The 24762-nt window shown below is 43.9% G+C and overlaps 2 protein-coding genes across 3 annotated transcripts; one reads left to right on the forward strand and one right to left on the reverse strand.

The window, feature by feature from the left end:
* Window positions 1–1553: 1553 nt before the first annotated feature.
* Window positions 1554–11619, forward strand: ENPP5 (ectonucleotide pyrophosphatase/phosphodiesterase family member 5). 2 transcript variants are annotated; one of them, XM_064145771.1, is made up of 4 exons: window positions 1554–1773; window positions 5910–6779; window positions 9113–9289; window positions 10543–11619. In XM_064145771.1, the coding sequence occupies exons 2-4, from the start codon at window positions 5915–5917 to the stop codon at window positions 10911–10913; spliced, it is 1413 nt and encodes a 470-aa protein (XP_064001841.1). In that variant the 5' UTR covers window positions 1554–1773; window positions 5910–5914; the 3' UTR covers window positions 10914–11619. The 2 variants fall into 2 exon arrangements, with proteins under 2 accessions (XP_064001841.1, XP_064001842.1); XM_064145772.1 differs by having other exon boundaries at window positions 1588–1899.
* A 4842-nt stretch (window positions 11620–16461) lies between these two features.
* Window positions 16462–23809, reverse strand: ENPP4 (ectonucleotide pyrophosphatase/phosphodiesterase 4). Its single transcript, XM_064145773.1, has 4 exons — window positions 23672–23809; window positions 21203–22074; window positions 20092–20262; window positions 16462–17685 (listed from the first exon to the last, which is right to left on the reverse strand). The coding sequence occupies exons 2-4, from the start codon at window positions 22023–22025 to the stop codon at window positions 17321–17323; spliced, it is 1359 nt and encodes a 452-aa protein (XP_064001843.1). The 5' UTR covers window positions 22026–22074; window positions 23672–23809; the 3' UTR covers window positions 16462–17320.
* Between the last annotated feature and the right edge of the window lie 953 nt (window positions 23810–24762).

Raw genomic sequence — 24762 nt, forward strand, 5'->3', positions numbered from 1 at the left:
ACTCAAACCTAAAGTCAAGTTTCGTTCTCTTTGCGTGGTAATGCTTGTCTGCATCAGAAGGGCATTTAAGTTAGGCAGTGCCAGTTACAAAGTAGTATGTAACATATTTCTATGTACCAGTAGAAGCATAGCAATTTTCTACACTGCTGCTTTACAAAGTGGAGTAAGGTCTGTGTACATAAAAAAGGCATGGGCTTTGGACCTCTGTGTAGTGCAGATCCTCAACTAGTAAAGCTGGGAATGAGCTTGTGCTTCTGCCCCTTCAGCAGTTCAATTTCTAGTGAGATGTTGAGGGATAAACTGACTCTCCATTACAGGGCATGGCCATGGGTCTTGAACACCACAGCGTGAAAAACCAAGAGATGATTCTGCCCCTCCACTCTTGTGAGACTCCACCGGGAGTCCTCAGCACAAGAAAGACAAGGACCTGTTCGACCAGACCCTGAGGAGGCCACAACAATGTCCTGAATGCTGGAACACCTCTCCTATGAAGAAGGGCTGATAGAGCTGGGGTAGTTATCACACAGTATCACAGTATTATCAGGGTTGGAAGAGACCTCACAGATCATCAAGTCCAACCCTTTACCACAGAGCTCAAGGCTAGACCATGGCACCAAGTGCCACGTCCAATCCTGCCTTGAAAAGGCTCTGGGGAGACCTTATAGCAGCCTTTCAGTAACCGAGGGGGCCTATAAGGAAGATGGGGACAGACTTTTCAATAGGGCCTGCTGCAACAGGACCAAAGATGGCAGATCCAGATTAGCAAGGAGGAATTGTTTCACAATGAAGGTTGTTTCACAGCCTCAAGCTGTGCCAGGGGAAATTTAGGCTGGAGGTGAGGAGAAAGTTCTTCACTGAGAGAGTCATTGGACACTGGAATGGGCTGCCCGGGGAGGTGGTGGAGTCGCCGTCCCTGGAGCTGTTCAAGGCAGGATTGGACGTGGCACTTGGTGCCATGGTCTAGCCTTGAGCTCTGTGGTAAAGGGTTGGACTTGATGATCTGTGAGGTCTCTTCCAACCCTGATGATACTGTGATAGTGAAGCACTGGCAGAGGTTGCTGAGGGGGGTGTTACATGCCCCATTCCTGCAAACATTCCAGGTCCAATTGGGACTCAGCTCTGGGCAACCTCATCTCTTTCAGATGTCCCTGCTCACTTGCAGAGGCTTGGACTAGATGACCTATGCTACCATCCTATGGAAAAGTAAACACAAAATCGAAGTGTGCCAGAAGAGGTGGAAAAAAAACAGAGGCAGAAAAATACTTCAGCCTTTATTATCTGCCAGTCTTGCTTAGAAAACACCAGAAAGTGCACTTCGCTCCTCCAGGCAGGTCAAAGCACAGCTGGCCCGGCCCGCGTCCGAACTCCTGCCTACTCAAAACGACTTGATGCCACTCGCCTGCCTTCAGCCCCTCCCGTACCAGCCAGGCCCCGCTCCGCCGAACCGCCCCCGAGGCGGCTTTTCTCTTCAGCGCCGCCCGCCCGGGCCGCCCGCAGCGCGGAAGTGGCCTGGCACCGCCCGGCGCTGCTTCCTGGCGCGGGCCCTTCCCGGGGGCAGCCGAGGAGCATTAGCTACGACGCGAACCCTGCGCACAGCCACAAGCACGCCGCCTGCCCTCGCCCCGCTTCACTGCGCTGCGACCGCTCCCCGGCGCCGGGTGACTGACAGCAGCGGTGCCCACTCCCGGCGGGGTGGGGCGGGGCCGGTGCGTGCGGACGCCGCTGCCGCAGCCCCCTGCGTGTGCTTCGCCTGCGCTCCGCGGCTGTCGCCAGGTAACTGCGGTGCGGCTCCTCCCGCCGACCGGGCCGAGGGGGGCTCTGGCGGCGTCACCTCCTGCCTGTCCGGCTGCGGGTGCTGAGGCAGCCCAAGAAGAGGGCTCTGGGGCCGCTGGGTGGACGGTTCGTTAGGCCCGAGTGGGGTTTCTGGCGTGTGGGAGCGGCACCGTCGTCAGTCCGGGTTTGGCTTCGCGTGCTCGGCTTGCGGGGGTGCAGTAGGCCGCCCACGGGGGCGCCATCCGTGGCTGAAGGCTCCTGTGGTGGGCACTGCCTGCCCTTGCCCTTCGGCTGTGCTGAAGTCTTAACAGCTGAACCGGGCTCTTCCCGGACTGTCTGTCTGTTGGCAGCTCCCTGTCCTGGGCACTCAGGTGCCTTTGTCCTGCCAGAGCCCTTTCAGGAGCCTAGACGCCGGCTTTGTGGTACAGGTGCTCTGGAGACACATGGGTCATCAGATCTGCTCAGATTGTGTCTGCTGAAGACCAGTATAGGGAGGCCTTGAGAAAAAGCACATTTATTATTGATCAGAAATAGGCAATTAGAGGATTAGGTGATGTTGGTGTTGTTAACAGCATAAAACTCAGAACAGACCTGATTTCACTTGAAAGAGCTTAAATTCAGCTGTGGAAAGAAGGAAAATGCTCTCCCGGTAATAAGGAAATTGTGACTAGATTGCATGGTGAGGTTGTAGTTTCCATCCTTTCAGCATCTCAAAAGTTAAAAGAACTTCTATTGATCCCAATTCAGGGCATGGAAGCCAACCAGATGGCCTTTTGAGGTCCTTGCTGCTTTTAGGATTCTATCATTAGTTCCAATTACTGCACACAAAATTACAGGGTGTTTGCAACGGATGTGGTACAACCTGTAGTTTAAAAAGGAATAAACACCAGTTTTTAATCAAAGAAAAATGTCTTTTATGCAAATGTTGGATAATAAAATTATTATTTCACAATAACCTAATTATTCAAAATGCTTAAGCAGTATTAGTGTCTGAATTCCATTTAATAATCCATTGGGGTTCAGTATTCTTTTTTTCAGGTGAACCTTGTCAGGCTTGAGAGGTAGACTGTTGAAAACCTTATGAAGGCCAGGTGCAAGGTATTCCACATGAGTCGAGGCCATCTCGAGCACAAATGCAGCCTGGTTGGAGCATGGATTGGAGAGCACACTTAAGGAGAAGGACTTAGTGGTGTCTTCTGATGAGAAGCTCAATGTAATGCTTAAGCGTAGGGAGAAACTTCCTTACTTTGAGGTTGATGGAGCACTGGAGCAAGCTGCTGAACAAGTTTGCTGAGTCTCCTTCTCTGGAGACTTTTGTAAACCACTTGGATGTGTTCCTGTGCAACCTAATCAATGAAGACATGCTTTAGCAGTGGGGTGGGACTTAGATTGCCAGAGGTCCCTTCCAGCCCTTATCATTCTGTGATTATTGACGTTTCCCTGAAAGGGGAGTTTAAGACTCAGCCAGGGACTAGGGGACACAGCAGCTGAAAAAAATACCACATCAAGCAAAACCAAGTAATTCTGCAGCCTTTGGATCTGTGGTGTTTGCTCTAAGAGGAATTATGCCTCTGAAGTGTCAGTTCCTTAGCAGGACTCTAGGCCTGGATTTTAATTTTGGGTGACATGCAAGTTTGGTGTAAAATTTGACTAACCTGCCTACATTGCCTATGCCGTTTGCCTGTGTAAACATAGAAGACACTTAGCTGGGGATTTGAAGTGGGAGTGCTTCCTGTGGATGATACCTTGTGTTTTACTGAAATGACAAGTCCTAGTCCATCACTTTGGTGGCATCCAGATGCTGACAGAGTCATACAGTGGTTTGGGTTGGAAAGGACCTTCACAGTCATCTGATTCCAACCCCCCTGCCCTGGGCGTGCTAGATCAGGTTGCTCAAGGCCTCATCCAAACTGGCCTTGAACACCTCCAGGGAGGGGGCCTCTGCAACGTGCCTGGGCAATCTCTTCCAGTGTCTCACCACCCTCACTGTAAAGAATCTCTTCCTAATACTTGGTCTAAGTCTTGATTTTTTTTATATCTCAAAAAATAGTATCCACCTCTTATTATATGAAAACTCTTATGTCTGACTGGCCCCAAAGGGAAAAAAATAAATAATCATCCAAGTTTTGCAAGAAGGTGTGTTGTGGCCACTTGAGCTCACTTGTGGCTATTTTTCTGCCAGTTTTCTTGAACAGGCTGAGATCTAGCATAAAATTGTGCAAGTGTTAACACTGTATGTGCTTGTTACACTCAAAGTTTTTATATTAACTAGGATATTTGTATACTCTGCTTATTAATACAGTTTTGTTGATTATCTGATGGCTGTTGTCCAGCTGAATTTCAGTAGTGACTTGTTCTAGAGAGTTTCTGAAAATTGAGAACCTGACAGGAACCGTGTGAAGTGTCAGTGCAATCCACATTTAGGACTGGGCTAGGTTAAACCAGCAACAGAACAAGGGGACACAGTCTCAAGTTGTGCTGGGGGAAGTCTAGGCTGGATGTTAGGAGGAAGTTGTTGGCAGAGAGAGTGATTGGCATTGGAATGGGCTGCCCAGGGAGGTGGTGGAGTCACCGTCCCTGGAGGTGTTGAAGAAAAGCCTGGCTGAGGCATTTAGTGCCATGGTCTGGTTGACTGGCTAGGGCTGGGTGCTAGGTTGGTCTGGCTGATCTTGGAGGTCTCTTCCAACCTGGTTGATTCTGTTCTATTCTAAATTATATTGTTGAGCAAGAGGCACGGAACATCAGCATGAAATTTTAGATCAGTTACAGATAGGAAAATCCTATGTGAGGATTCTTGCAGGGCTCTGAGTTAGGTAACTTGAATTTTGAACAAGAAGGTGTTTGGGAAGGGCAGCGGGAAGGTGGGGCAGTCATAGCTAGGAATAGTCAATATGATTGAGTCATATGATCAGAATTAGCATTGAATTATCTAGGGAACAAAGGCCTTAGGGTGCAGTATGCAGCGGTCATCATCTCATGCAGTTCATGGATGGGATTTGCATTGTGTTTCTTGTGTCGTGCATGCTTTATACTGCTTGCACTCAGGCAGCAGCAGAATTTGATTGGAAAAGTCAGATGGTGCTTGCTTGAAAAATGTAGTATTTCCAGTGGCTCACAAGTGTATGATTGGCTCTTTCAACCACCTCTTTCCAATTCATTCAGAGACAGAAATGGTTAGTTAGAACTTAGCTGCATGCTTACTTCTGTGACTTGTATGCATTCTTGTTTGTAGCAACATCTGTAAATTAGAAGTGACCTTTAGTTGTTACTGTCAAAATTAGTTGATCACCAAGAACTTGGTTATGTAGGGAAGCTATGATAAGGTTAGAGATGTGATAAAATGTTGGGAGGACTGTTCCTGCTCTTTGTCTAACTTGATCTGACACCTTTTAAGCAGCAAAACCATTTAATGGATACACTGCTGTATCTGAAGTTCAAACCTTACTTGCTAGTTTCTTAAGTAGAAGCCGTGCTTGGCGTGTTTAGTAATCCTATACTAAGTGTTTGGGCTCAGAAGCTGTGGTTGTTTCTAGCTGATCCCCCTCTCCCTCATGGGAGCTGTCCAGGTACAGAGCCCTCCAGTTGCAGTGTGTATTTCCTGATGCCACCTACTGCTCGGCCTTTTGATACTAGTGTCTCTGTGCCATACTTGTGCAGAAGAGAAGTAATGTTCCAGAGATTTTACTGAGGCCTAAAAAGTTACAGTAGAGATGGACCTTGTAATTTCCAGTGTGAGAACTGCCCCTCTTTATGTCTTAACCTTTAACAAGCAGAAGCTTTCTCACAGACCAGCTTCTCTGAGGAAAGAAAATACTTGAAAACTTGTCAGATTGCAAGAGCCCGAGTTCCCTTACATTGTGAGCAGTAAGGAAAAAAGGAAGAGGTTGGGCGGCAGTGTTGAGTAAAACAGTTGCTTTGCAAACTTCAGTTTAACAAATTGTAGTGCCTCGATTCCCATCTTTGAATTTGGGATATCAGTGTACCTGACAGGTAAAATGTCTCGTTCCTGTTTGGAAGACTCAGTGTAAGTAAGGGAAGCTGTGTAAATATAGAAGGAATATTTTAGCTACTCAAAGCTGATTTAGGACTTTGACAGACAGGTTAATGACACCACATCTTCTGTCTCTGCTCAACAGATGCCATGCTGCCTCAGAAGAGGGGACGAATACCTCCCAGAACAGGCATGAACTCTTACTGGAAAGTCCTGACAGTTTTCATAACATTTCTTCCAAGTGCATCATCTCTTCAGTCAACTCAGCCCAGAGTGCTCCTAGTATCTTTTGATGGATTCCGGTGGGATTACATCTATAAAACCTCAACTCCCAATTTTCATTATGCCATGGACAATGGGGTTCATGTCAAACAGGTCACAAATGTGTTTATAACAAAAACATATCCTAACCATTATACAATGGTAACTGGGCTCTATGCAGAAAGCCACGGAGTAGTTGCTAATGAAATGTATGATCCTATTCTGAATGAAACTTTCTCTGTGAACAAAATGGATATCCATAACTCCAAGTTCTGGGAAGAGGCCAGCCCAATATGGATAACAAACCAGAGAGCAGGGCATAAAACTGGAGCAGCAATGTGGCCAGGAACAGATGTGAAAATACATGGAATCCTTCCTACATATTATATGCCCTACAATCAATCTGTTTCCTTTGAAGACAGAGTTGCTAGGCTTATTGACTGGTTTACATCAAAAGAATCCATAAACCTTGGTCTGCTGTACTGGGAACAGCCTGATGAGATGGGCCACATTCTGGGTCCTGAAAACCCACTTATGAGACCAATAATCAGTGACATTGACAAAAAGCTAGGCTACCTAATGTCTGAACTGAAGAAAGCAAAGCTGTGGGATGTGATGAATGTCATCGTCACAAGTGATCATGGAATGTCACAGTCCTCCTCGAAAAGACTCATCGAGCTTGATCAGTATGTGAATAGAGAGCTCTATGAAGTCATTGACCACTCTCCTGCAGTAGCCATTTTGCCAAAAGAAGGTAGGAGCTGTAGCAGTAGAATTCTCTGAAGGAAATATTTTGACTATTGAAACTTTATAGACTTTATTCCTTAACTGAAGTGGTGGTAGCAGCAGTGATATAACATGGGACATAAGCCTTGAACAAGGAGTGCTTGCAGGATCACCTCTTTGTTCTTTTTTGCTGGCTCTGTCAGAAGCCTGGATTAACCTTCTGAAAAGTGAGCAATTGTGGTTGATATTGGCAGTTACCATTAGTCCTTGTGAGAAGTGAGATGATCTGACAGCATTAGCAAGGATGAATGGCATTTTAGGTAGATAACAACTGAGTGTTAACATATCTTGCCTTTCATCAAGATACTAAAGTCATAGTGGAAGAATTAGAATTCTATCTCAAACAGTAAACAGAAACCAGATGAGGAACTTTGATAAAAAGAAAGCCTGTGTTTGCTATTTGATTATCTGCCAGCTATTGTAGTTTGCTTTAGCTTTTTGTTCTCCTCATCACACTGAATGTACAGTTATGTTCATACTGTATTTATCATGATAATAACAGGCAAGAATAGTGTTGGAATCAAATCCCAAATAGGGTTGCTGGGTTGCTTAAGCATCAGGTGTATGTCTAGTGTCACTAATGTAGAGGTGCTACTCTTTATTTTGACAATCAAAAGCTGTAATTATTTGGTGCAAGTGTATTACCCTGGAAATAGCTTTTTTTTTTTCCTATGGACAGGGCTGCTAATTTGGAAGCTGAGTTCCAAGGTGGTCTTCTGAAAGGTCTTTTTTTGAAGAGTTCTGCAACATTGTGTATCAGTACTGAATATTGCTCTATATTTAATGCTCCAACAGAGTGGGTATTTTCAAGACTTAATGCACCTTTAAATGTGCAAACAAATGTCTCCACATTTTTAGTGAAGAATACTCTTTGGTACATCCAAACTGAGATTGCTTGCTGACTGAGCATACTTAGGTGCTTGTATCTGAGTGTCGTTTCACTCTGTGGTGATAAAAAAGCCCAGTTTGGGAGCTCAATCCTAATGGAGACAAACATAGTCGATCAGGATGTTCTTTTTACCAAATAACAGGAGCTATGAAAGTAAAATTTAGTGCTGAAACATCCCTAATGCTGTAAGTGAGAACTTGAAGGTGTGTAACTTGATTCTCCTGTCTGCTGAATGCTAAAAAGAAATGTCTCTGCAGCAATTAAATGACAGAATAGTAAAAATTAGACATTTTAGTGGATTTTGGAACCAGTATTTGGGTTTGCTCAGAGGTTCAGGTGCTTTCCAACCTAAACCATTCTATGAATCTATGAATTTGTGATGAAAAAGATTATACATTAATCTATTTCCAGCTTTACTCCAAAATTTCTGTTCTAGGTCCTAGTAACTGAGGGGGAGAAATAAAGTCAGTTTCTTTGAAGACATTGGGCATTTCCCCCCAGACTTTTTTTATCCTGTGATATATTCAAAAGTCTAGACACTGTAAATGCTAGACTAGATTTTATTCTTGATTTACTTCAGGTAGTGTCTTGGCTCAAACTAAGGACTTTTTGTGGTCATTGAGGTGATAATTTCTTGGGAGATACAGACAGAGAAGCACACTGCAGGATGTACAGTGATCTGTGAAGGCAGAACTAGTGAGAAATAAGTCAAAATGACAAGATGTGCTTAAAGCCCACTCCTCTGCTAAAAACGGCAGTGCTGGCCACAGAGAAGCACAGCTGTGCTTCAGATCTTGTAGTGGTGAAATTGACCAGCTGAGACCAGATATGAGCTCAGCTGTTCAACTGACCCTTGCAGGTGTTTAACAAAGGTGTTGAGTTATTTGATACATAGCAGAAGTTTCTTGATACACTGCACAGCCCTCCATAGAAATCAGTTCTTAAGTGGAAGGAGAGACTGAAAAAACTTGTTCAGATGTAGATTTTTGAACTTGTTTTTAAGTTACTGTCTGTGTATTCTGGTTACTCCTCTCTGTGTGCTGTTGGGACAGCTTGGCCGTCTGCTTTCTAGCTATTCAGTGGCTTTTACTGGAAAGAGAAGCTCAGTAACTGGAAGTAAGCAAATAAAGAATTGGGGGTGTAAATTTATGATAACTCTGAAGTGAGGGATTTTTCTAAAATGAGCAAGGCACTTTCTGCTTGGGAATTGTCTGTGTAGTCTGGTGCTGGTGTGATCTTACCATGACTGACACTCAGGATTTCTCACAGTAACTCCTGTGCACATTGTAATCCACTGTTTTCCCTTTTTGGGGAAGCACATTTTGCCCTCTTCTTTTGGTTGTATGTAGGATAATGATGAGTTCAGTAAACGTGCTGGTATATTTAAAGTTCTGTCTTTTGTTTGTTTGAAGGCAAACTGGATGAAGTCTATGAAGCTTTGGCCAATGCTCATCCCAACATGACTGTATATAAAAAGGAGCAGATTCCTGATAGATTCCATTACAAGCACAACAGTAGAATCCAACCAATCCTAGCAGTGGCTGATAAAGGATGGGAAATAGTACACAATAAGTCAGATGGTTTCCAACGTAAGTATTCTGCCTTTAGAGTGTTCTGCTTTCTTCCTGGTCGGACATCTCACTTTTGGTTGGTTTTTTGTTTAAGACTGGGAGGGAAAACTTTGGAGTAGAGTCTAGAACTGTTTTGAATTGTTGCCTGATGGATGGGAAGCTCCCTACTTATAGAGGAGGGGGAACTGGACTTAACCATTTTGGGAAATTAAACTTACTGAGATAAAATCATTCACGTGCTTTAGTAGCCACACACCTGAGGTCTTCTTGCAAGCTTACAAGAACTTCCTAAGCGATAAAGGAAAAATAAATCGTAGGTGAACTTGTTGAGTAAAGGATAAATAACATTTTCTCATGTACTATTTATTTACTAGAGAAAGGTTGGGGTGGAAATGGAAGAATACATTCTGAAAGTCTGACTCTTGTGGATGCTTGCATTTATAGGAACTGTTTTGTTGCTAGAGTCTTTGACTATTGTTTTACTGCACACCAGTGTTTTTCACTTGCCTTATAGGATAAGATACATTCTAGGTGATTTGAAGGGAAAACCCAACCATTTTAACTTACACACCTTGGGATTTTGAGATGTATTGCCAGTAGAATGGAAAGTATAAAGTCTTAACTTCTAGTTAGCTAGGAGTCAAACCACAGATGTCATATGGTCAGTTCTTAAATTCCATAATTAAAACCCTTTTTGACTTGGATTACGAATCTGAGGAACATTACCTGCAAGACCAAACATGTTTTTGAGTTGTTGCCTTTTCTTGCACTTGTTTATGTGTTCAGCTTTTAATGCCCCTGTAAGGGAGACCCATCTCTGAGATTCTAAACTCTTTCCTTATTGATGAGTAGGTAGTGCACAAAAATGGACAAAGCATGAAAGCAGTCAGAGCTTAAGTTCTGTCAGCTACTAGCAGTCAGTCTTTATCTACTTGGCTTTGTTTTTCCTGGTGTGGTCCAGTTGCAAAGTAGGGAGTCATTCCTTGAGGAAAACAAGGAAACTTGTGTGTAGCATAGCAAAACAGTGCTGTCACTGCCATGTGAGCTTACCTTTTTTTTCACATAGTGCTCTCTGTTCTTAAGGCATCTTTCCCTTTGTTCTTCTGAGACTTGGTATGTGCTAAGAGACATTTGTGCTATTGATCAAAATGACTCTTCTAAACCTCTGCAAGAATAAATGACAGCTGTTCCTCCATTATGCTAATTTAGGAAAAGGTTCAATGTTTGTTTCAGCTTCTGAACATTGACCTTCATCTATCTTTTATTTCTAGTTGGTAATCACGGATATGACAACGTCATACCAGAAATGCATCCCATTTTCATGGCATTTGGGCCTGCTTTCAGAAAAAATGCCACCAAAGAAGCCATGAATGCTACAGACTTGTACCCCTTACTGTGCTACCTACTTGCTATTAACCCACTACCAAACAATGGTTCATTCAACGCTGTGAAAGACATACTTGCTGAAGAAGTTCCTGAAGCCTTTGGAGCAGACACTTATGCTACTGCTGCCGGAGTTTTTCTGGGCATCTGTCTTGTTCTAGTTTTTATTTTAGCTTTTTTTAAGCATCATATCCTCACCCAAGGACCTGCCATGCAAATGCTTCATACTGAAGCTGCCCAGCCACTGCTTCAAGGTTAATAACACTTGGTTCTATTTCTCCTGTTTCATGCTTAAAATGAGCTTACACAAGAAAAAAATATTGAGGTGGATCAGCATATATATGCAGAGTGGAAAAAAAACCCAGATGTTGATCCATTGGTGCACTGGAGTTCTTACATGCTAGGTATGCAGAGAAAGAGCATGTTTCTGTTCTACACTACAATCATTTAATCTTTCAGAGATTGAAAATATTCTAGATGTAGACATGTAGTGACAATAGACCTTGGATACCTCATTCTGAGCTACTCTTAGGGGAAATAACATCAGCTAAGGTGCACTTCACAGACTATTACATGGAGATGTAATTTCCTACTTTTTGTTGTTATTGTCTCTTGGATTCTAACAAGTCACTGAAGTATTTAGGCTTCTTTCCTGGCCAAGGAAGCTCTTCATGGATCACCTTTACAGTGAGCTTGGTGATTGCAGTAACCAACGTTACTGCTAAGCTAAGTCATGCACTACTAAGTGTCTAAAGTGAGAGATAGGCCTGTTTCTGTAAAATGCTGTCTTAAATGTAGCCCCAAAACATGATTTGAGGTGGTGTTGCCTTTAGCAATCAGTATTAAATTACTTGATAATTTTTTTCTTTATTTAGGTAAATATAGTTCTTTATTTTTCTGATGTTTCCTGTACACTGGACTGAATTTTCTAGGAATAAGCACAACATCTGTATATCCAAATCGAGTATTTTGTTTCCCCGATAAGAAGGTTCTTTCAGAGTATGGCAGCTGAATCAGTCAAGGAACATACACATACAAGCTGGTTTCAGAGGGTTATCGAGCTTGCCACTGGGTGTGATATCTGATCCATTACTGGAGACTCTAGTGCAAGTTTGACTTCCTGTCTCATGTTTTGTCTGGTGTGTCTGGCTGGACCTTAGAATTTGATGAGTAGAATTTCCCATGCAGGTTAAGGAGCAGCCTTATAAATCTTAAGCCATGTATACTCTTAAATCTGAAAAAGCACACTTTACTAGGAAAAAAGGCATGATGTTCTTCCAGAGGACAGTCTCTGTTAGGGAAAATTGTTAATTCTGGGTCAGTAAAACTATATATGAAGCTATATATTGCTCTGACTGTTTTGTGTGGGGCAGTAAATCATCTTGCTGTTGTGAGGTTTTTCTGGTGAGATATATAAATGGTATTTGAGAAGCTGCCGACTAAGGTTTGTATGAAAAACATAGTATGCATACTAAGTGAGGAAAGTTGCCTAGTTGTCAGACCTGTTTAAAAGCTATTTGTTTCCCCGCTCCCTGTGTGAGGTAGTATTCCTCTGCACTTTGTTTCTGAGTATAATGCCTGAAGGAGAAAGAAACTCTTCAAAACTTCCACACAAATACTTGTCTGTAAATGCAGTTTATTGCTTTATCCACCATGCCCAGCAGAGGACAAAGATGGGATCACCTTGCTCTTGGCTGTGATCTGTCAAATTAATGCAGCAGTTAGGAGGATTCCTGGCAGACCTAGCAGGAAGCTGCAACAAGCTAACTGAAGCACAGTACTCAAAGTTCACCAACATAATTCCAGACTTAATGAACTTCATAGGAGCGTTTATGAAAGATGTAAAAATAACAGGATTGGAGTCTTGGAGGTGTTCATTAAACTCCCACTTTTTAAATTGTGACAGGGGAAGTTTTGTTATCAGCCAAACTGATCCTTGATTTTAAGAAGGGGCTGTTGTTGGTCAGTGTTGTTCAGTAATCCAGGGGCTCAGGTTTACTTGCCTAAACATGCAAAGAGGGAAGACCAGTAGGTTTCTCCTAAATAAACAGATTTGGAAGAGTAATATTCAGAGTAGATTGGGAACACAAGCTCTTTGTGATGTTATTGTTCTGTGTTGTACTGTAAGGCCCTTCTTTGAGGAGGGTGGAATGGTGGACATTCAGAGCAAAGAGTGCAGATCTGGCTGAGGAGTCTGCAGCATCTACCCTGGCAATATCCAATGCCAACACCCAGATGGAGCTTTAAAATGTGGTGTGGTCAATATGCTGGAGGGAAGGTATATCATCCAGAGCGACCTTGACAAGCTTGAGGCTCACAAAGCCAAGGGCAAGGTCCTGCATCTGGGTCAGGGCAATCCCAAGCACAAATACAGGCTGGGCAGTGATTGGTTTGAGAGCAGCCATGCAGATTGGTATGAGTGTTGGTGGGTGTAAAGCTGGACATGAGCAGTGTGTGTTTGCAGCCTAGAAGGATAATCACATCCTGGGTTGCATCAAAAGTAGCATGGCCAGCAGGCTGATTCTCCCAGTTAGAACTTAAACTGGACACTTCTGTGAAGGGTAATAAAAATACTTTTATAAATAATGGTAAACAGAGGGGCAAGGGCAACCTCCATTCTTTATTGGATGTGGAGGGGAACAGAGTAACTAAAGATGAGGAAAAAGCAGAGGTGCTCAACACCTCCTTTGCCTCAATTTTCAATAGTAAGACAGGTTGTCTTTAGGACAGCTGGCCTCCTGAGATGGTAGATGGGGTCAGGGAATAAATAGCATAGCCCCCCTGTAATCCAGGAGGAAGCAGTTAGAGACCTGCTGAGCCACAAGTCTGTGGGACCAGATGGGATCCATCCTAGGGTGATGAGAGCTGGTGGATGAGCTGGCCAAGCAGCTCTCCCTCATTTATTAACAGTCATGGCTCACTGGAGAGGTCCCTGAATACTGGAAGCTGGCTAGGGTGGTGCCCATCCACAAAAAGGGTCAGAAGGAGAACCCTTCTGAGTACTATCACAGGGCACCTACAGGATGGCCAAGGGATCAGACCCAGCCAATGTGGATTTAGGAGGGGCAGATCCTGCCTGACCAACCTGATCACTTATGACCAGGTGACCCCCTTGGTGGATGTGGGTAATATAGGAGATGTGTGGGTATAGTCTACTTGGACTTCAGCAAAGCCTTTAGCACTGTCTCCCATAGCAAAGTCTTAGCCAAGCTGGCAGCCCGTGGCTTGGACAGGGGCACTCTGTGCTGGGTTAAGAACTAGCTGGAAGGCCAGGCCCAGAGACTGGTGGTGAATGAAGTCATATCCAGTTGGCAGCTGTCACTAGTGGTGTGCCTCAGGGATCAGTGCTGGGACCAGTCCTGTTTAACATCTTCATTGACGATCTGGATGAGGGGATTGAGTTCAGCATCAGTAAGTTTGCAGATGACACCAAGTTGGGAGCAAGTGTTGATCTGTTGGAAGGTAGGAGGGACCTTGCGAGGCTGGATAGATGGACAGAGTCAAACCACAGGAGATGTAACAAATTTAAGTGCTGGGTTCTACACTTTGGCTGCAACAACCCCATGCAGTGCTACAGGCTGGGGACAGAGTGGCTGGAGAGCAGCCAGGCAGAAAGGGACCTTGGGGGTACTAGTGGACAGCCATCTGAATGTGAGCTAGCAGTGTGCCCAGGTAGCCAAGAAGGCAAATGGCATTCTGGCCTGTATCAGGAACAGTGTGGCCAGCAGGACCAGGGGAATCATTCTGCCCCTGTACTCAGCACTGGTTAGGCTACACCTTGAGTGCTGTGTCCAGTTCTGGGCTCCTCAGTTTAAGAAAGATGTTGATGTGCTTGAATGTATCCAGAGAAGGGCAACAAGGCTGGTGAGGGGGCTGGAGCACAGCCCTGTGAGGAGCAGCGGTTGTTTAGCCTGGATAAGAGGAGGCTCAGGGGAGACCTCATTGCTCTCTACAGCTACCTGAAAGGAGGTTGTGGCCAGGTGGGGGTTGGTCTCTTCTCCCAGGCAACCAATGACAGAACAAGAGGACACAGTATCAGACTGTGCCAGGACAGCTTTAGGCTGCACGTTAGGAAGTTCTTCACAAAGTGATTGGCATTGGAATGGGCTGCTCAGGGAGGTGATGGAGTCCCCATCCCTGGAGGTGTTTAAAAAGAGACTGGGTATGGTGCTTAGTGCCATGGTTTAGTTGATTAGAAGGTGTTGGGTAATAGGTTGGACTTGATCTTGAAAGTCTTTTCCAACTTGGTTAGTACTGTGATTCTGTGATACTGTGGCCTTTTAGCACTTTCTTAAAGAGGGCCTAAAGGAAAGCCAAGCCAGAGAGGTAGTCTGTATCAGGGACTATAGTGCTAGACGAGGGGCAATGATTTTAAATGGAAATAGGGTAGATTTAGATTAGATATGAGAAGTTCTTCAGTGTGAGGGTGGTGAGGTACTGGAACAGCTTGCCCAGAGAAGCTGTGCATTCTGCACCACTGAAGTTTCCAAAGTCAGGTTGGATGGAGCTTTGAAGAACCTGATCTAGCGAAAGCTGTCCCCACCCATAGCAGAGTTTGGAGCTAGATGATCTTTAAGATTCCTTCCAACCCAACCCACTCTAGATTCTATACTTCATGAAATCAAACATGCATATGATGCCATTGGAGAAAAACACCAGCCTCTTCTCTGCTGTGATGTGAGATTTTTTTCTAGACTACTTTTTTGGCTGGGGACAATGTGGAATCTGGCTTCTGTGTATTTAATACATTTTATGATGTACAAACAAGCTTGGACAGTGGATCTGAGTACACTGTGTACAAGTTGCAAATTAAGCTTGGAAACTGAGAAGCTTGCATGATTTTGTCTTTCCTTGTTGAACTGTGAAGCGTACATTAAGGTGACAAACATTATCTTTTTTCCTGTTTGGACACGTTGAAATTGAAATAAATCTTTGTTCTAATGCTGTCAGGCATCAAGTGCTTGCTTCATTTAAAAGCACTTCTGGGAAGAACCTTCAAGTGTGGGGGGGTGGTGGGGGAAGAACAGCCTCAACATCTCATAGGCATCCCAGCTGTTTGTCGTAGTCTGCATAGTGTGTCTTTATTAAAAACAAGGGCAAGGGTGACAGAACTTAAGAACTGTAGGTCTTATATAGTAGACCTTGTTTCCTGTGTTGCTACTGTGTGAGGAAATGGGCTTGCTGATCACACTCCCAAGAATGATGGGCAAAGGCTTGATGTCTAAAGGGAAACAAAGGGTGAGTGGTGGTCCTCAGGGGTCAATACTGGGATGGGTGCACCTTTGTCAGCAACATGGACAAGTGGGGTCAAGGCACCCTCAGCAAATTTACCCATGACACCAAGCTGTGTTGTGTGGTTGACATATTGAACAGAAGTGGTGCCATGCAGGGTGACCTTGATAGGTGGTACAATGGCAGCCTCATGAAATTCAACACAACCAAGTGTAAGGTCCTGCACCTGGGGCAGGCAATTCCAAGCACACATACAGCCTGGGTGGAGAATGGATAGAGAACAGTCCTTACGAGGACTTGGGTCAGAAATATGTGCTTACCGCCCAGCTTTCAGCCTGTGGCAGCAGGAGTGCTGCTTCAGCCCTCTGGACCCACATTAGCACTGATCTTGAGAAAAAAACTGCAGCCATCTGACACTAGGTCACAGATCTCAAAATTAAAACCCAAAACAAACAAAAAAACTTTCCCCTTTAAATTTCCAGGGTTTAAATGAACAGTTTGGAATCCTTGCTTGGTGACTGCAACTTTCAATTGTTGCTTTTTAGCACAACAGCGTTCCAAATCATCACCTGGCACACAGGGCAGAACCACCTTTATTACAAAAACACTGGCAACAATTTACACCTTAAAAAACTTTTCACAGGGTAGTTTTACTACTACAGCCCACAAAATTGGGTAATCCAAGGATTTTCAGATTTAATCTACATCCTTGAGTAAGCAGATAGTTCCACAATACCTGCACTCACAGTGAGTATGGTACCATCTCATCCACAGACACCGATCTAGAAGTCTCAGAGCCCCATGTTGTAACTAACTGCCAGACCACAGGCTTTATTGCTCAAAACAGAAGTGACATGGACCAGCGCTTTCCTTACTGACTTCTGTTTTCCTTCTCAGCAGCTCCTTGTTATATCGCTGGCTTAGAGTGAAAACAGAAGTACTGGATCTTCTCTACACCTGCTATCTCCAAACAAATCAGAACATACTGTCCAAAACATCACTAACTTCTAACTCTCATACAAAAAGAACTTTCCAATACAGTTATAAGAACACTAAAAGTCAACATTAAATTCAACACAAACAAAACCAGTTATAATTTACAAATGTTAAGATTCACACTTAGGCTGTCCTGGCTAGTTAATTAACTGGAATTTAATTTTGAAAGCATTCAGAACTTTGGATGAAAAACAAAGCATCCTTCTTTTGTTAAACATCTCTTCCAGCAGAAAGCCACCTCCTGCTCACCATTTTGTTCTGAAAAATATCCTTACAGGACTACTCATCAGGTAGCACATATAAAGAAGTCTGCAAGACTTGGCTGTACAGCATTTTATACAGGTGTTGTTAAAGTGCATCAAAGAATGTCATCCAGTGCAAGTTCAGACTCTCTTCCTGAAATCACTGCAGAGCAGGTGAGGTGAAGCTCCCTGCCTGCTATCCAATTAAAAGACTCTCATCATCATATTGTAACTGAAGGCGGGAAAATGGCCTTTGGGGAGCAGCTTTGTTCTTGGAGATGATTATAAGGCAGGTGAAAGTTGTCAGTATCATAAAAGCCCCAATAACTATCCCAATAACTTCTGGAATATTTTTGCACCACTGGTCAGCAAGCAAGCACCTGAAGTTACTGAAAGTGCCATTGTGGGGCTCTGGCGTCAGTCCCAGGATGTGGCACATCATGGGGTAAATGTCAACATTGTTCATCATGCTCTGCTTGTATCCTTGACGAAAAGCAGGCCCATGAGCAGCCAGGAATGGATGCATGCTTGGGAGAGTGTTGTCATAGCCATGGTCACCTACTGGAAAAATACAAAGAGTAAAACATCACAGTTTGTTTGCACATTGAGTATTCCTCTACTTGCCTCTACCCAAAAGGCATACATTTTAACCAGAGACTAACAAAGAACATAAAAGCAGCTGTTAAACACTGAAGAAACCCAGAGTTCCTTCTCTCTTCCCCAATCCCCAGAAGTCTTTTTCCATCCTAGTCTTCAGCCATGGTTCTACCTCCTCCTTATATCCTTTTAATCATCAATATTTCCAGTTTTTCTCCTTCCCACTCCTCCCACCAAAGTTGAAAAGGATGTTGCCACTCCATGAGTCAGTAGCTGGTGTGAAAATTTACTCTTCTCAGACTTTGGAAAAAGATATTTCCTCCTTTCAAAGACAACATTTTAATTACTTCTGAAAAGCCAAACACTTTTCCCCAACAACTTTCACTTGGAGTATATTAAGTACCCTCAAAACATGCTTATCAGATTAGGTACCTCCCTCAGATGAAAGGGTATGCAAAGTCAAAAGTGAAAAAAACAAATGATGGTGTTTATGACAGGTATATAGCAAAACATTTGCAGCTGCAAGGACTTTGGTAGGTTTTAATCCATGCTCAATTTTTTTGTGAAATACAAACACCTAGAAAGCAGCCATAGTCAAACTTCCAAATAATGTGCTGAAAAATCCATCCAAGATGCCAAAAATGTATCATATTATATGCAGCACAGTATTTGGGTAACTGCATTTAGGTTTGAAGTTTGCTTCTTAGTAACAGTTTAAGGACTCTCCCTGAGAACTGTCTCCTTGGCTGCTTCATTGAAGTTTTGATTGATTAAGTCACAGTCACCACTTCAGTAAACTTCCAATACTTGTTTTTAATGTTTCCCCCCCGCCATGTTTGTTACCATAGAGACACTACTACATCTTGCCTGTTTTAATGCAGTCCTTTGTTTCTCAGTTACTTTTTTGTTTTCCTTCTACTACTTGCTTGTTTTGAGCTGAGCTGTTCTTAGTCCCCTCTCCCAATGAAGTTTCCCATCTTTCACCACTGAATCAGGAGAGTGGGCTTGTGCCAGCACTGCTAGGAATAGTGTAGGTTTTGGTTCACTTCAATTGCTATGCTGCTACTTTGTCCACAGAGACAAATACAATAAACACTTAAATAGCCTTTTAAGCTAAACCCTGGGATTTAAGATCCATTTCCTCCTTCTGAGAAGCTGTGGCTAGAGGAATTGTTTTGAAAAGTGATCCACTTCAACTGATACAATGCTGTTACTTACAAATGCACTCAAGAACTATTTTAAGGTAGATGAAATTGGACCCAACAATAAACAAGGAAGAGAGCACATGCTCTCTAATAGAGGTCTAAGTGGTATCAGATAATGACAGTAGCAATCTGTGGGAAAATTGCAATAGATCTTACATTAAAAGTAGCACTTTTGTACTAATACAGAGAAAACATGAAAACCATGTGAAGGGCAAATAGAAAGAACAGCCAAACTGGGTGAAACCGGAAGTTTACACCACACAGCATCCTGTCTCTGACAGCAGTCTTGATGGGGGGAGTCTGGGAAGTACCCCAACAGCTCTAGACCAGCCTCGAGCTGTTGTCTGCTCAGGAGCTTCCTGGAAGTTGGTACCTTTTATTTAATTTGTCTGATCATTTTCTGAACACATACATTTACATCTACATATCCATATATCTCACACGTAAAGCCTTTTATCTGCCACCAGAATTACAAGCTGAATAATGAAATCTATTGAATTTCTTCGAGATCTACTTTCATGTGAGTTTTGCATCTTTTCAGTAAATTATACATGCCTCTTGACCCAAAACACCCTGCATGTGAAGCACCTGGAACTAGAGCTGCTGTGCACACATACACATAGATATCTACACACACATACATGTACGTAATAGGACATTCACAGCATCTAGCAGGAAGAGAGTACATAATTTAACAAGGTACTGTGTGAATTCACTTCTACTTTGCTTTTTACCTTTAAAACATGCCATTTGATGCTATTAACAGGAAATACTGTTGTGTTTCTATTATTAGTTATAATTTATTCCCTCCCACTTGATTTCTAGTACGTGTACTATAACAAACTGTTGTGTCTTGCACTCTTCTACTTATGCTCCCCTTTATATAGTAGGCAGAAATAACAGTGAAGTTACACTTTAGTGGAAACTTGAGACAGACTGCTAGCTTGACTAATATAACTCCTGAAAGCACACCTCAGGCTATTTAGTTGAACGTGACTGTTTTAGCTATACCCCAGTCTGTTAAACCGCTCCAGGCTCAGGCTGAGAACATTTGAGATGTTCCTAAAGACGCAGAATGCCAGGACTCCACCCACTCAACTGGCACCAACCACAGATGTTTACCAACATAAGCCACCCAGAGCACAAATAAGGAACAGACACTTACACTTTGGAAGTGACTCGTTCTGCACAATTGTCCAGCCTTCGTCTGCAACCAGAATGATGGGCTGAATTCTGTTGTTATTGCGGTAATGAAATCTGTCTGGAATTTCTTCTTTGAGATACACCTTCATGTGACTGCTGCACTCTTTCAGTAAGTTATACACATGTCTTTTGTCTGCCAAAAAAAAACCCAAACAGCATATGAAACAGTTGGAAATCATATCCAGTTTAATGCAATTATCAGCCATTAGATCTAAGATCTGTTTTTTAAATAACAATTGTAATAGGCACGTAGAAAAGGATTTTCTTTGTGTGTCCCTAATGAAATCCTACATGTATTGAGGTGGATTTCACAATTTGCTCTCATTTTACATCAGGCATCTCATAGGTTTTGGACCTAAAATTGGAATCACACTTTGGGCTTTCTGAAGAGGACAGTGAAATTCAAGAACAGAAACTAGGATAAAGCAACCACGCACCACAGTAGTCAATATTTTATCCAAAACAGTAAGTCTGAAGTTTTGTTACTGTATAAATCAGTTTATTCATTAGAATTGCTCCAGTCTGCCCACTGAAGCAGACCAGCAGTGTCACAATTTAAGACATGCCTGTTCACAAGTACTCCAAGATGCGAAAATTGAATTCACAGTATGAAAACTGGTTTCATTCAAAGAAAGAGAAGCAAAGTGATCAAAGTTGGGTTTAGATTTTTACTTGGAAGTTTATACAGTAATACCTTTTATTCTGAATAAAAACGAGGGTTTATTTCATGCTCACTGTGAATTAAAACTGTATAAACTAATTGAGCAACATGAGAACAAGGCACACTAAGTGCCTATCTACTTTCTCATGAAGCTGTACCAGGACCATTTATCTTTACCACCCACAGCAATTTGACAAGAATCACCTACTGATTCTTTAATTTCTAAATAAACAAAATTCCTTTCACTTATTATGTCAAAGTTCTACAACATGAACTACACCAGTTTTGCCAAAGATGTTAAACCAGTCTACTATAGCATGTACTTTTCAGTAAAATCATAAACAAGATTTAATTCTTAGTCTATGACTTTAAAAGTAAAAAAATCAAACAAAACCAAAACTCCAGAACATACCCTGCTTTGGCAGCACTGCAGCAACAGGACTCTTGTCTATTAGGGTATAGTTATTGCGACCAATGCAGTCATCCAGGACTATCAGCTTCTCTGCAGAACAGGAAGCCATCCCATGATCACTTGTTATTATGATGTTAACAGAGTCCCACAAACCCGATGCCTTCAGTTTACTAGTAAGGAAACCAACATGTTTATCCACTTCTTCTAATACCTTGCGCATGTTCTCCCTGTCATCTGGTCCATACTTGTGCCCACTCGCATCTGGTTCTTCCCAGTATAACACAGCAAAACTGACAACTGGATTAGTGCTGTTCAGCCACGCTACAATTTTCTCCACTCTCTCCTCAAACGTTACTGAAAAGTTATACTTCATAAAGAATTGAGGAGTTGTGTCGTTGATTTTTACATCAGAACCAGGCCACATTGCAGCAGCACTTGCTCCATTTCCCTGCTGTTGATTCGTTACCCAAATTGGAACTGCCTCATTCCACCAGAAGGGATCTGAATCATTGAACTGTGAAAACTTTTTCTTGGCTTTGGAATCATACATGTCATTAGCCACAATGCCATGGCTTTCTTCATATAAGCCTGTCACTATGGTATAATGGTTTGGGAAAGTCTTGGTGATAAAAGCATTTGTAACTTCTTTTACAAGCACACCATCTGCAATGAACTCCTGAAGATGAGGCAGCTTATAGGTTTCCAAATAGTCAGCCCGGAAGCCATCAAAAGACACAAGAAGTAACCTGGACACCGAATCAGCAACAGAGTGAGCGCAACAGGCAACTATCCCAGAAAAAAGTAATGTTAACACAGAGTTCATTGTTGATGCTTCCAAATACCAAGTATTTCCAGCTGGTAATCAGATGCACCTGAAAAATTAAAAAAGATAAGGCATGTAACACAAGATGATTGCACTGGAACCAGTTTAACTAGCTGTAGATCTTCCTTGTAGAGGTTAACTGCAAAATGAACAGCCACTGAAGTCAGCAGTACATTTCCCTACTGACTTCAGAAGTTCCTGGCATATTATCATAGTTTTTCATATATTAAAACAAATGAGTGATGACTTTTTTGTTTATTCCAAAAGTTTTCTCTCTTATTATTGCATCATTCTGTGTCTTATTACAACTCTACATTCCTAAGCTACTGTGCATCTACAGTAACAGCCTTTAAGCCCGTTCTTTATCGTATTTCTCTATATAAAAGAACAACCAATCAACAAAAGACAATGACCTTATCTATAAGGCAGATATTTCTCACCAAGGAATTCATGACTACTATGAATGCAAGCTAGGATTTGTAAGTTGTTGGGTTTTTCTCTTCCTAAACTTACTATAATGTGTGACAAGACTACTTTGTTGAGGAAGGTACAGGATTTTTCTAGAAGCCTTTAAGAAAGAAGTGAATCTCCAGGTTTTAGAATAAACTTCTCCAGTATTGTGGGAGTATTTCTCAAAGAAGCCTGCTCCAGCTCATTTCCCCTTTATCTCACACAAACCAGTGATTATAGGAGGAACAGCAGGTATCTTCCTAATTACAGTATCTTCTGGCCTGTCTCTTTCCTCCAAACTCTTCAAAACTGTCAGTGTATTACTTTCATGAATCATGAAATACTCCCTGCAACCAACAGTTAAAATGTCTTTAGAAGATATAAATATTAGAAGATAGGCTCTTTGAAACCAACATCGAGGGATATCATAATACTGGACAACGCAAAGCCCCTTCAAGGGGCAGAAAGAAGAAATGAGATGGAGCAGTGGAGCAGAGAATCACCAGTTCAATCTGGCCAGCTGTTTAAAAAGCAGAGCCAGCGTTTTTCGTGGAATGGTTTCAGTTAGAAAAGACCTTTAAGATCGAGTCCAATCATTGTTTAACGACCAAGGATGGTGCTAAAGCAGACTTCATAGCGCAGTAAGCCACAATATTTACTTTCAAACACGCCAAAAAACCTAAGCATCTGTGTCGTGGACAGCTATAAAATGCTGGCAGCATTACATCAGCCTGCTCCTGAAGCTCTGCACCTTCTCGTCAGATGCTCAGCTCAGTAAGAAGTTACGCTGCCCCTCAAAGCTTACAGCAAGATGTCGCCTTGTCACGACTACAAACTTCTACGGTGGCCAGGACCAGCAGGTTTTGAAGCAAATCTGAGCCGTCACCCAGCCCCTGGAGCCGCAACACCTGCAGCGAAGGCCCCGGGACAAGGCACCGCCGGAGGTCCTGAGACCGGTTTCTCAGCGAACCTATTGGGTGGCTTCGGGGTGGAACCACCAGCGCCTTGCAGCCTTATCAACGCTTTTCTCCCCCTCGCCTGAAAGCCGAAAGGGACGGAAACGCACCCGTCCGGCCCCGCAGACGATGTCCCGCGGCCCTGCCCCGGGCGTCAGACGCCACAACCTCCCCATGCGAGAGATCCCACCGCCCTCATCCCCTTCCCCGCTGCCCTCCACAGTTCCTCCCCGACCCCACCGTGAGGGCCCGCTCCTGCTGGAACTGCCACCGAGGACGGCGCGGGTAGCGCTGGAGGTGACCCGCCGAGGCGGAGGGGCAGGAAACGGAGCGGGAAACACGGCGCCTGCGCACGGGCCAGCCGCACGGTCCCAGTCACCGGTGGCGGCTGAAGCGGTGCGGCTCTTGAGGGGACAGCTTGTCAGCGGGGGCCGTCTGCGCCCTATGCGATTGGCTGGAGGCCTCCCGGCGGGAGCGCCCATTGGTTGCAGCGGAGGAGGCGTTGCCCTGTGAGCCGCTGAGGCGGAGTGCGGCGCGGGCCGGGAAGGGGTTGAGTGGCACTGAGCGGGGGAGGCGTGAGGGGCCTGTGGGGAGCTGAGCGGAGCTGCGAGCAGCAGAGCAGGGCGGTGTCGAGGGTAGGTGAGTTGAGGAGAGAGGGCACTGGGAAGCTGAAGGAACTGTGGAAAGCTGAGGGGAGCCATGGGCGATAGAGGGGAGCAGAGCTGAGGGGAGATAAATTGAGGTTAAGGAGGCTGTAGGTGCTGAGGGTTGGGGGGGACGACACACACACTAAGAGAAACAGGAGGGTTTTGGAGGATGAGGTGATGGAGGGCTGTGGGGAGCTATATTTGGCTTGTGTGCTGGGGCTTTTTAGTAGCAAGGGGCCTATAGAGGTAACTTCTGTGAGAAGCTGTTGGATGTTTCCCCCGAGTCGTTGTCTGCCACTTCCAAGACAGACTCACTGCTGAACAAGGCTTAGCCCATCAGTGATGGTGGTAGTACCTTTGGGATAGGAAATGAAAAGGTTACTGTGCAGCAGCAATTGCAGCAAGACAAATGAGTGAGAATATGCAGGAGAAGCAACTCTGCAGACATCAAGGTCAGTGAAGAAGGAGCAGGAGGCACAGGCAGTGCTCCAGGGGCCACAGCAGAAGTTTCCCTGTAGCCTGTGGTGAAGACCATAGTGAGCAAGGTTGTCCCTTTGCAGCCCATGGAGGTCCATGGTAGAACAGATATCCACCTGCGAGGGATCCCATGGAGAGAAGCCCATGCCAGAGGAGGTGGGTGCCTGAAGAAGGGGCTGTGACCTGTGGGGAAGCCTGTGCTGGACC

The sequence above is a fragment of the Pogoniulus pusillus genome, chromosome 7 (genome assembly GCF_015220805.1).
Source record: "Pogoniulus pusillus isolate bPogPus1 chromosome 7, bPogPus1.pri, whole genome shotgun sequence".
NCBI lineage: Eukaryota > Metazoa > Chordata > Aves > Piciformes > Lybiidae > Pogoniulus > Pogoniulus pusillus.

Excerpts from the sequence above, each read along its gene's own strand:
- ENPP5 (XM_064145771.1), top strand. The coding sequence starts at position 5,915 with ATGCTGCCTCAGAAGAGGGGACGAATACCTCCCAGAACAGGCATGAAC. Across the intron at positions 6,780-9,112 it reads AGCCATTTTGCCAAAAGAAG|GCAAACTGGATGAAGTCTAT; the intron begins GTAGGAGCTGTA and ends GTTTGTTTGAAG. Across the intron at positions 9,290-10,542 it reads TAAGTCAGATGGTTTCCAAC|TTGGTAATCACGGATATGAC; the intron begins GTAAGTATTCTG and ends TTTTATTTCTAG.
- ENPP4 (XM_064145773.1), bottom strand. The coding sequence starts at position 22,025 with ATGAACTCTGTGTTAACATTACTTTTTTCTGGGATAGTTGCCTGTTGC. Across the intron at positions 20,263-21,202 it reads TGCAGTGCTGCCAAAGCAGG|ACAAAAGACATGTGTATAAC; the intron begins GTATGTTCTGGA and ends TTTTTTTGGCAG. Across the intron at positions 17,686-20,091 it reads GAACGAGTCACTTCCAAAGT|TAGGTGACCATGGCTATGAC; the intron begins GTAAGTGTCTGT and ends GTATTTTTCCAG.